This window comes from Homarus americanus, unplaced genomic scaffold (assembly GCF_018991925.1).
Source record: "Homarus americanus isolate GMGI-L3 unplaced genomic scaffold, GMGI_Hamer_2.0 scaffold32871, whole genome shotgun sequence".
Taxonomy (NCBI): Eukaryota; Metazoa; Arthropoda; class Malacostraca; order Decapoda; family Nephropidae; genus Homarus; species Homarus americanus.
Genome location: NW_024748870.1, coordinates 3133688 through 3145731, shown reverse-complemented (window position 1 = coordinate 3145731; position 12044 = coordinate 3133688). Strand labels below are relative to the sequence as shown.

The 12044-nt window shown below is 38.9% G+C and overlaps 1 protein-coding gene across 1 annotated transcript in view; it reads right to left on the bottom strand.

Annotated features, from left to right (window-relative positions):
* LOC121853131 (kielin/chordin-like protein) overlaps positions 1-11555 on the bottom strand; it is a 33873-nt gene extending 22318 nt beyond the window's left edge. Inside the window, exons 1-14 of the mRNA XM_042347073.1 lie at positions 11497-11555; positions 11242-11348; positions 10725-10889; positions 10484-10618; positions 10021-10176; positions 9277-9502; positions 8545-8745; positions 7510-7707; positions 6933-7133; positions 5733-5933; positions 3728-3922; positions 2711-2905; positions 1510-1707; positions 976-1173 (exon numbers count right to left, since the gene is read on the bottom strand). Of these exons, the coding sequence (XP_042203007.1) occupies positions 976-1173; positions 1510-1707; positions 2711-2905; positions 3728-3922; positions 5733-5933; positions 6933-7133; positions 7510-7707; positions 8545-8745; positions 9277-9502; positions 10021-10176; positions 10484-10618; positions 10725-10889; positions 11242-11348; positions 11497-11555 (2435 nt within the window). The remainder of the gene's footprint in view (positions 1-975; positions 1174-1509; positions 1708-2710; positions 2906-3727; positions 3923-5732; positions 5934-6932; positions 7134-7509; positions 7708-8544; positions 8746-9276; positions 9503-10020; positions 10177-10483; positions 10619-10724; positions 10890-11241; positions 11349-11496) is intronic.
* Positions 11556-12044: the final 489 nt, after the last annotated feature.

The window sequence follows — 12044 nt, the reverse complement described above, 5'->3', positions numbered from 1 at the left end:
CAACAAGCAATAAAGCCATAATTACTCAATAGGTAATACTGTATTAGGACACATTGCTACCTAGCATTTAATTGCCATTCTCAAGGGTTTATAATCGACTAGATTATTTTTGTACAGTACAGAATTAACCCCATTTATACATTCATAATGGGAAATAGATTTTTTTATCAATTGTGGGTTAAGAATTGGTTCCATCTGCAGAGAAAACAAATGTTACAACACATTCTGGATTAAAATTTATACCCAAAATTTCCAAACCCACCATTGTAAGACATTAACCATTCTAATTATTATCCCAAATTCATTACTCAAGCCAGTGAAGATAGAAAGTACTGCCTCAATACTGCATTCTCCCATAGTTTACTTTAAGAAAAAAATGAACCAGAGATTCATAGACCAGTTAAACAGGAAAGTTATTCTCAAGCCCTTTAATCCAAATGTTGCAGGCAAAATTTAGGGCCTCAAATCAAACATCATTTACAAAAACCAGGAGTCAAATTTAGCACTGTAAAGTGCCATTTGGCATGCAGGTTAAAAATGCTTACCACCTTACTACTAGGTCACCATTTCATATATAACAAGTGCACTGGTCATTTAAGGAACAGCCTTTACAATTTCAATCCCTAGGGTTTCACAAAATTATTCTACAATGCAAGAGATTAAAATTAAAAAAGTTACCAAACCATTTATTTTACCACTTTCCAACAAGCTTGTGAAAGCCAAGCCAAAAGAGCACTTGTAAATAAATGCCCCCACTAAAGTAAAGTCTTCTAGGCCCAGTGAGAATAACGCAGGTTTCTACACGCTTTAAGTTTTACAGAAATTTAAATTCTAGGAACTGAAAATTCAGGAATATCCAAAGACTGCTCAACTCCAGATTTTTTTTTTTCAGTTTACAGTATTAACCAAGATTAAATTAGCATCTAGAATGGAAAAGCTATTCCAGATCAAAGGTGGTTTTCAACCATTACTTACTTGCCACAGTCCCACTTCTGGCAGCAGTCTTCAATGACAACCTTACAACCAGCATTAGGTCGAGGACCCAGATGTCTACAGTCTTTCCTGGTCTTCACTATACCAAAGGATGTACACCGGCAGGTCACACAGGGATCAGTTGGGTCCACCCAAGTCTCTCCCAGATTGTGAGATACACCACTCTCATCTACACAGTCCCTAAGAATTTATGGTGAAAATAAATATTTTTACAGAATTAAGCTACAGCCATGCCATATTAACAACTTATATTTACAACTAAATTACACATTCGATTACTATAGCCACTTTTATTCTCTTAACCACCCATTTACACTCACTTCTGGCAGCTAACCATGGTATGCCAGTGAAAAGCAACTGCATTTACTTATTTCCCTTTTGAAATACCAGCTCAAAAGTAAACAGAACCCAGGGTACTAAAGATAGAAGACAACTGCTCAAAACTTAAAAATTAATCTCATAGGTTTACATCGAATCAACAGGACTATATAAAATTATTTATCAACCATTACTCACTTGCCACAGTCCCACTTCTGGCAGCAGTCTTCAATGACGACCTTACAACCAGCATTAGGTCGAGGACCCAGAGGTCTACAGTCTTTCCTGGTCTTCACTATACCAAAGGAAGTACACAGGCAGGTCACACAGGGATCAGTTGGGTCCACCCAAGTCTCTCCAATGTTGTGATGCACTTTGAAGTCGTCTTCACAGCCCCTAAATATCATTTGGGTAGAATCAAATGAATGCAAATTTAACAATTCTAAGTGTCTAAAAAATAATTAGCATTATTCCAGCAAGTGCTTTAGCATATGCCATCTGGCAAGTTAGTCATTCCAACAACATTTTAGTCAAACAAAATTATGGTATTTCTCACTGGCTATAGCCATTATAGTACAGTGTATGTACCAACTTACCAATACCATTTCACATTTTTAAATTTATTGATAAACGCCACTATTGGCCAGTTCTGCAGTCAAAGAGTCCAAGTTACTCCTGTATGGAGATTACTGCAGACCAAAGAGGTCAGGTAGAGAATTGGGCATGAAGAGCTTGCAAAACAAGCGAATTAAGAGTAATCATACATTTGTCAACTTGGAACTTCATGCACAAAACTACCACTGCACAGCCAAAACTGGTCGGCTGCACATGCCTTCTTACTACAGCTTGAGGGCCTGCATTTGGTTTTTTGTTGGACCTGTGCAAGGCATTTGTAGGAGCCAACATTCCAGAACTAAAACAGGTAGTTTCGTACTAATCAGAGAATGAATCACTGAAGGCTACATTATGGAGAAAAAAATTAAGTCTACCCTTATAGCAGCTTTTTTTTGTGTGGTGTCCAAGTTATCCCAAACCATCAAAATTTCAACCTGAAAATTTTTTAAATTCTCCTAACAAAGGGATTTGTCAGAGCCGTTATTTTAATCATTTGTACTATACATTAGGGAGTTTTCAAAACGAATAATAAAAACTGTTTTAGAAAACTTTACAGCCACTGGTCCTGCAAATTAGACCTTTAAAAACCAAGCAACTAAACTTGTTAACCTAATCCTCTTCCCAATGGATCAGCTAGTCAGCCACTTCTGGTGGTCAGTAACTTCAGTTACCCTGTTGGAAAGTACTAGGCATGCAAGATAATTAGTACAATCACTCCCAGGAGAGCTTCACTGTACACATTATCAGATCCACAAGCCAAGATTTAAACCAATTCTCTACTCACAAGCAATTCCACTTATGGCAGCAGTTCTCTACAACACGTTCACATTCAGGATGAGGACGAGGGACTGGTCTAGGACAAATTTTGCGAGTCTTCTCAATGCCATGAATTTTACACACGCAATGTATACAGGGGTTCAGCGGATCATACCATTCTTCCCCAATCTTCCGCTGTATACCATTTGCATCAACACAACCCCTGCCAAAAAAATATGAAGTTTTAGTATCACTGGGTGGCATCTAACCAATATAAAAATATTTTTCCAAAGGTAAAGACCAATTTTACCTTTACCCTTTCTTCTCTATGGTTATGTTGGACATTGCTACAAGTAGAATCCATGTACCTGCTTACAGGCAAATATCCTACACAGAACCAACTTGGTTTTAAAATTCTATACAACTGCAAATAATGACAACTGAACCCAGGCATTAGGAACCTCAAATACCAAGATAATTTAAAGCATCTCAATTTGCACTCCCAAGAGGTCAAGAGAGATACAATGGAGGGGTACAAATTGAAGTTATATCAACAAAAGCATCATTAAGAATGTAAGCAAACTGTTCAACCAGTAGTGAACCAATGGTTTTCAAGTTAAACAAATTTAGATTTAAGCACAAAATACACAATGGTTTGAAAATCATGAACCAAGTTACCCATCATTAACTCCAATATGCTGGATAACTTCAGATGGATTTACAAGCAATAGGGGTTGGAAGTAAATGGGACTGCCCAGTATGGGACAATAGGCCCACTGTCACTTCCTCTATTATGTTACCCAAAATTTAGGAAATCCCAAAATTCATCACCTTCTGGACTTGAACAAATAATTCAATGGAGTTTTCTTAAGCCTACTTCCTTTAAAAATTTAATACAGTAAACCTTCAAGAAATATTAGGCAAACTTTAAAGCAGCTCTTGGGAAAAATTTGAGTTTTCCTTCAGGGAGCTAGTAATTTAGAAGTTATATTTGTGAACATTAATTTCAGAAAGACCCAAGAAAAAATCAAAGCTGGTTACTTACACACAGTCCCAAACATCACAACAGTCCCTTTCTGCCATTTCACAAGTTCTGTTCGGTCTTGGGCCAAGAGGGGGGCAGTCTTCCCGACGAGGTTTCTTTACAATACCATGCCTTGTACAAGTCCAAAGAGTACATGGACCAGCTGGCCATGTATGTCCCAAATCGTGGTGAACGCCATTAGGGTCTATACAACCACTAGAAAAATTAAAAGGCAATGGTCAGGTTTAGTACAAAACTAAGGACCTATACAAGCCTTCAACTGCCCTCCAGTGCCCTTTTACAATACCATGGCACCATGGAGCCATCTACTCCAAACCTACAAGTACTAGCATGCCCATCACCCACAGTAGACGAGATTTTATTGCATTTGCAAATTCCAATACTAGTTTAGGACCCATTACATTACCCTGAAGTGCATTTTGTAGATTATCTCGTCTACCCAAACAGTTTGAAAACCAACTCTTACTTAAAATCTTTAAGATCAGAAAAATTTTGCCAACAAATTATCATTAACCTTACTGAACACCTAGCCACTTCATGTAGGAATAAAGTTCCAGTACTAGCTCAAAGACTATAAAGTTTAAAATTGATAGTTTTACTCGAAAATATATGGACTACTTAAGCACCCAAAAATTACAATTTACTAAACTGCTCATGCTTAAAAGCGTTCAAAGCAGTTTAGTTCCATTAGCACATGAATCGAGGTCGAAGAGTCCTCCAGAATACATTACAGCCATCTTTACATTCATTTGTATAGCAGACATGAACAATACCAAATCTGCAAACCCAATAGAAATCCTAGAATGCATCAATGTGTGGATAGGAGTCCCTGGAATGTTAAGCTTTAAAGAACCAAGTACTTCAGTTGTCCTTCACAAATGGCATGTCACTTTAGAGGGGGGGTCAATACTTAGGAGCAGTTCTATGCCCCACAACCTTTTTCCTCAACCATATTACATTCCAAATGAGACGGAAAGCCAATGGGTGAACAGTCATCTTAAAAGACCTTCCAATGCCTTTTGTGTACACAGTATACAAGGATTGACTGGGTCATGCCAGGCATGTCCTATATTATGAAGGACTCCCTCAGTCCACAACCCCTGGCAAGTACCATATCTCAAGAACCCATTACTTAAATACGATACTACAGCGAATCCTCACTTTACACGGTAAATTCAACCCACGGCGGCCCACGTAAAGTGAGAAACATGTAAAGTGAACAACGTAACATGTGGGATTAATTGAAATAGACTGGGCCGACACCCCAAACTCCACTTTTTCAGACAATACCTACATTGTAGTAAAAATAACTTAATTTTATGATGGTATGCACACAATTAATAATGAAGAAAAAATTCAATAATATTAGGGTCTAACACTTACATTAGAAAAGATGGCTGGGCACACAGACAAGGGGTTGGTTCCAAGGCAGAGGGCAGATTATTGGCCCTCACCTCTATCACTATCCACCACAAATCTTAAACGGCCTTTGTCAAACCCCTCAATGTCCATATCCTCACCATCACTGACTTGGGCCGGCTGTGGTGGGTGAAGAACTCTAAGGTTTTGATGACTGGGCGACCTTGTGCACACCCTGCTCACGCCACTCTCCACATAAAGGGGTACACGCACAGCGGAAAGCGAGCATTCCGGTTTCAGCAGGGTACAGCATAAACGTGGAAACGCGTAATGTGGAACCGCGTAAAGCGAGGGTTGACTGTATATAAATCTAGTAGTAGAATAAAGTTTAGTCTTAGTTCCATCAACTGAAATGGAAAGCAAGATAGTCCAATGGGACAACCTGGTACTGAATATTGTAAAGGCTATATAAATTGTAGTGAAGGCTGGTAGTGCCCAGACCTTTAACTAGGTACACTGCAAGCCAACTGCCCATTGGAAGCAAACTACTATTCATGGTAAAGGGCCCCACCCCAGTAATTTAGACAGAATTCAAACCTTTCAATTTTTAACTACTGTACAGAGTAATGTATATAGCTAAACTCACAAGCAGTCCCACTTCTCACAGCAATTTTCAGTAACTTCTTTACATCCAGAATGTGGTCTAGGGCCACGAGGTGGACAGTCGTCCCTCACAAACTTCTTTACAATGCCATTTCGTGTACACAGGAAGCTAAGGCAAGGATCTGATGGGTGGGGCCAGGTGTCTCCAATATCATGGTGTACCCCATATTCATCAACACAGCCACTGTAGGAGACATCAAAGTTTGTATACCTCTGTACCAACACCAAGAGCTAGGCTATACTCATGTCTGACCAACTCTTAACTACAGCACCTTTACTAAAGGTAAGCAAAACTGAACTAAACCAGGAAGTAGACATTAATGCTGGGGAGGATGAATGTACACCAAACCCTTGTTGGCAAGGTACAAAAACTAAACTGGTAATTTACATTAAATTCATGATTATTCACCACCCTACACGTGTTCCTATAGCCTGGTGCATTGCAGTTATATTACAGTCAAACAAGATACTGAAGAAGAACCACTTAAATCTAGTGAAAATAAAAGGCAGATGCTTGTGTCCAGGTCAGTAGAAACTAAAGCACTAAAGACCCTATTTAAAAGTTCAATACTACTGAGCCAGTTTAAGAAACTCCCTACAACAAAAAGTATATTTACTGTAGTATACTGCAACCTAGTGAAATATTATTGTACTATTTAAGTTATACAAACTACTAATCCTGCAATTTAACACTTACACCATCAAAGGAAATTTTAAGTTACTTAAGAAAGGCATTTTAATGAAAACTCCCATGAATTGTACTTGAGCAAACTACATCAAATTAAATTTACTCACTCAATTTGCCTCAATGCATCAACCTACTCGCCAACAACTGTGTAATGGATATAATGCCCTCAGCCAGAAGGTACAGTACTGTAAAGCACTTTAACAAGGTTACCCTACTGTACAAGTTTACCTCAAATATTCTACTACAGGACAGGGCTCTATTTCAGTTATTATGGAAGCACTAAAAGTGCTTTCCAATCCACAAACCTTAAAAGTTAAACATCTGCTACCTCCAAACTGATTCCATTACGATGTTACTGTAGGACATTTCTTGCTAACCTTGTTATATGCTTAAAGATTGTTTACCAAGTGCAGTAATGTACAGTATTACACATACCCAAGTTATTTATCTTAAAATGCAGTACCAGAAGAATTCATACATTTGAACAATACTCACAAACAATCCCACTTCTTGCAGCAGTTTTCAGTAACTTCTTTACATCCAGAATGTGGTCTTGGGCCTTGAAGTGGACAGTCGTCCCTCGCAGACTTTTTTACAATGCCATTTCGTGTACACAGGAAGCCAAGGCAAGGATCCGATAGGTGGGGCCAGGTGTCTCCAATATCATGGTATACCCCATATTCATCAACACAGCCACTGCAGGAGACATGAAGGTTTGTATACCTCTGAACCAACCCCAAGAGCTAGGCTAGGCTATACTAAGGTCTGACCAACTCTTGACTACAGCACCTTTACTAAAGGTAAGCAAAAGAACTAAACTAGGCCAGGTAGTTGCCAATTAATGCTCGGGAGGATGAAAGCACACCAAGCCCTTGTTGGCGGAGTACAAAAACACTTTAAAAAGTAACTCCATATTCTACTACAAAACTTGGTGGGCTCCATTATCTTTCCAATTCTAGTACAGCACTGAATTTTATTTTCCTAGCCTTGCACCCATTTTAAATGCCACTTCAAGATCATAATCCATTTTAGAGTAGTGCCACAGGCTAGTCACACGTATTTAGATACTCACGAGCAGTTCCACTTCCTGCAGCAGTCGTCTATAACCACACTGCACCCAGTGTGGGGTCGAGGGCCGAGAGGCGGACAGTCTTCACGAGGTTGTTTTTTAATGCCATTTCGTATACACAGCCAATATGTGCAAGGATCAGCGGTGTCTGGCCAAGTGTCTCCCTCATTATGATGTACTCCATACTGGTCAACACAACCCCTGTGAATATTTTAAGATCAACCCAATAACCTAGATTTTGAATTCTAGAAAATTTTATAACTGCTGGTCCTAGCAAACATCCATAGCCATATTTTGTGTCCTAGTAGAAAGCCCTTCCAAAACTGCCAGGCACCAAAACCCTAGTAAGACTAAATTTTTAACTGCCAATATAAGACAAAATTTCAAATTCACTTCATCCAACAAATACAACTAGGAAAGACATGGATTAGGAAGAGGAGACCATTCCTACCAAAAGAATGATGAAGACCCATCTTAATGCAATAGCCAAGGCCATATGGCACGGAATATAGTTAGGAGGCAATAAGCAAAACAAAAACCGATGCAAATTAAAGAAAAAATTACCACATAATCGTGCAAGTGATTCAGAAAAAATAACAACGGTTACATTAATAAAAGAATATAGCAATCTAATGTACACTGCACTATTGTCCCAAGGGTTCGATACCGTGACACTAGCACCCACCTACAGGGTAGAGCTGTACCCAACTTTGCATGGGAGGGGTAGTGCAGGGCTAGCCAAACTGTACCAGAGTTCGCAGTGCTGTGTCCACACTATCTACTGCCCATAAGTGCCATCATGTCTGTGGGAGCCACTTTCACTTTGGGGGTAATGAAGTGGACAGGTCCAGCAAGAGGCTTGGAAAAAAGCTGCAGTACCAATCTACTATATTGGCTCTTAAAAATTGTCCTTTTAAGGTCTGGACTAGTTTGTTTAGCAAATTTGTGGGAGTAGCCAGATTGAGTTTGTGGCCATTCCTGCCACGATAAGATTCATAAAGTTAAAGGAACTAGATTAAATTCTCTCGAGATACTAACAAGCAGCTCCACTTCTGACAGCATTCATCATCGTCCTTTACCAGCCGACAGTTCGGGTGGGGCGGAGGGGGAGGTCGAGGACAGTCTTTCACCGCTGTGGTTATCCCAGCCCGTGTGCACCTGTGGTGGACACAGGGGTCCTGCAGGTCCCACCACTCATCACCCAATTTGTGCATTCTACCGTCGCTATCCACACAGGAGCTGGAAAAAAAACCCAAAATTTTAAGAACACTAAGCAAATTAGCAATCATTTCAAATGAAAGATAAATCATTTCAACCTACCAGATCTTAGTGTAGATATGTTTTAGACAAATTTAAGATGCTTATCTGTCAAATTACCCTTTCAAAGGACAACACAAGAACGGGGATTGATGCGAGGGGAGCCCTGGTTAGGTTATTTTAGAACACGTGAGAGGGAAGTCTACAAATTCTCTAAACTATCTAAAACCAATTGCTCAACCAAATCATTTGTTGGTCGAAACAAAACACCCAAACTGATTATTTCCAATTGAACGAGTTGAACTGAAGTTACCTCCCAAGTTACAATATAGATCATATTTATATTACCTCACTAAGCCAGTCTACAATTATAACTTACATCTATTAAAATTCTTACAATAATAGTGTAGCCTTAAAATTAGGATGCAAGAACTATACCACCTACATTAAGAAAATTTGTTAAATTGACAAATTATAGGCAAGTCAAATTTTATATCAGATTTGCCCACTTACCCATTAAGTTTATCACAATCCCAAGTAGGGCAGCAATTTCCGGGCAACTCCTTACAGTGGGGGTGCGGGGGAGGTGGACATGGAATTCTCACGCGGCGACAATTAATTACGCCATTGTCACACCGACACAACTCACAAGCGCTCACAAACCATTCAGAGCCCACAGGATGGATTATTCCATTTGAATCAACGCAGTAGTCGTTCTCTACTTCATTACAGTCTTGATCTGCAAGATAAAGATCAGTACATATTGAAAGAACCGAAATTCTACCTGCTCCGACCTGTCAGGTTCTAACAAGATATTACAAAACCAAACAAGAACTCCTTTATTAAATTATCGTAGTCCCTCGTGTTTCATATATTTTCCAAAGTATTCATTATAATAATTACACAAGTGCAGGGTTTACACGAAGACGCCATTTACAAACGTTAATCAGTTAGAGCACTGACATTTATATTCCAATTGCCCTTTTAATCTAGTATATTAGAGATGCAGCAAGGCTTCTGCCATAAAAGTATAGTAACCTTAAAGCCCTTGCTAGTTTATTGGAGCAACTTGCTAGTAAAATTGCTCAGTTTGAATTCAGACTTAAAGCTGCACGCATTTTGAACGGTTTACGCATTCCTCGAAATCAAATTTCGAAGTACTGCACAAATATAATCAAGACTTATCCAAAGTTAAATTACACCAAGTTTAATTGACATTAACCAAGGATATGCACACAAAACATTAAAGTCGCTTACCATTACTCGTGGGAGGATACTGCACACTGACCACCACAGCCTCAAGGTATGGAGTCGAGTTAGTTACCTTTGCTGCACAAACCAAATCAGTACAGCACTCTGGGAAGGACTCTATTACACTTCCCCATGTGTACATGGCGTGGTTGTAGCAGCAACCTGTTAATACAGAGTAGGTTTTAGAAACGATCTTAAACATCCTATGGTTTGGGTTACTAGCCTTTCTACTTGATTAATTTGTTCATATTACCCACTGTTATCATAAAACAATTACGATGGAAAAACACTACACGACCTTAATGGTCATTCACTCTAGTCGAGTTATACTGCCAATGCAAGTCACCACACAACTCACTTTTAGAGTAACTAATGAAAATAAATTAATCCAGGAAATTAAGGGTAAATGTGGTTAATTTATGAAGCCATGCCTTTTGTGGTTATTAAAACTAGCCTTTTCCTCACTAACCTTTCGCTACATTGCGACACACAGGACAGCATCCATATTTATTACAGCACTCGTTGAAAGAGTCGGAAACGAATGGGTAGATACAGCACTCGTAAGCTCCCAAACAGTCCAACTTAATTTGGAAACTACCAAACCCTGCAAAAATCAACAGCCAGATTAATCTTCAGCAATATGTTAGAAATAATTTAGTAATTTAATGCATTAGTACATAATATAACTCAACATGTAATAGATGGGTCACCTTTGTGGACTAGATATTCGTCGCATTTGGGGCAGCAGCCTTCGATGTTACAACAGTCTAGGAATTCTTCGCTCAACTCCGGAAATCGGCAACACCGGGAGGACGGTACACATCTCTTTTCTATGTTGTGTTCGTCATCCGTAAGCATGTTATGGGGTTCGTCATCTGCAAATACGCAACGCTTTACTGTACAGGGTTTTTAATTTTTAAGTTGTAATAGGGCTTCAAAACCATACGAGCATTGAGTTAATTACAATTATGTCTAATTTATTTGCAAGTTAAAGAAAATGAACTTCACAGCAATTTATAAGTTGAACGGTATCTTATAAAATTAAACATTAAAATTAACATTTAATGTTCAACCACGGAACGGAATCCGATATTGTAGGTTGGACAGATGAGGAAGCCACAAAACCAACTAAAAATTGGCTCGAGTTCAAAGTTATACAGAAAACCCGTCCGGTCACCGTCAGCTTAATAGTTTAGACATACATAGCCAGAAATATAAATGTCTCACCGGAAGAGGGTTGGGCAGAAGTAAAGAACGACCATGTCACCAATAGCAACAATGCCATAGAGACAGCCAAGGTCGTGGCCATCTTCCCTGGCAAGACAATGGCAAATCTGGAAAGAAAAGAGTAAAATGTAAAACAATGGCCAAACTATAAATAAAACCGTAGAATATAAAAACCCAAATTAACAACACACATTAGTAAACAAATTAAATATAACAAATCCAACAAAAACACTTAACCCAGCTGACCGAACAAACCTTGAAACAAGTCTTGTGACCGTGTTGCTGCTGGCTGGACCAACAACTGACTTCCTCATTGCGGCCAGATAAAACGTTGGCTCCGGAACTAATTCGAGCAGCAGTTCATCAATCCGGACACCTGTTCGATCCATAGCGTCCCTCTTAAATTTGTTTCGAAGCAACTGATCTCTCCATTCATCCAGATTTTATAATAATTCATTAACATCTGCGATAACACAAGAATATAAAATGAGTTTTAATTATACGTTAAATTCAAAGAACAAAATTCAATATAAAAGTTCGTACAACAGACCACGTATAAACTTAATCTTATTCGAACCGCTTGAATCACTGACTCACACCTCAGAAACCACTGAACCTTCGTAACCTTCGCTCTGATTGGCTGGCGACAGAAATACTTTTATAAAACAAGCAACCATCTTAACAACCCATAACTACCGTTGGCCTACTCATCTTCCACCCACACACTGCTCTTCGTAATACAAACAGATAACTGTAAATTAGATGTTACATATAGATATTTGGTTCAATAATTTCATCATAAT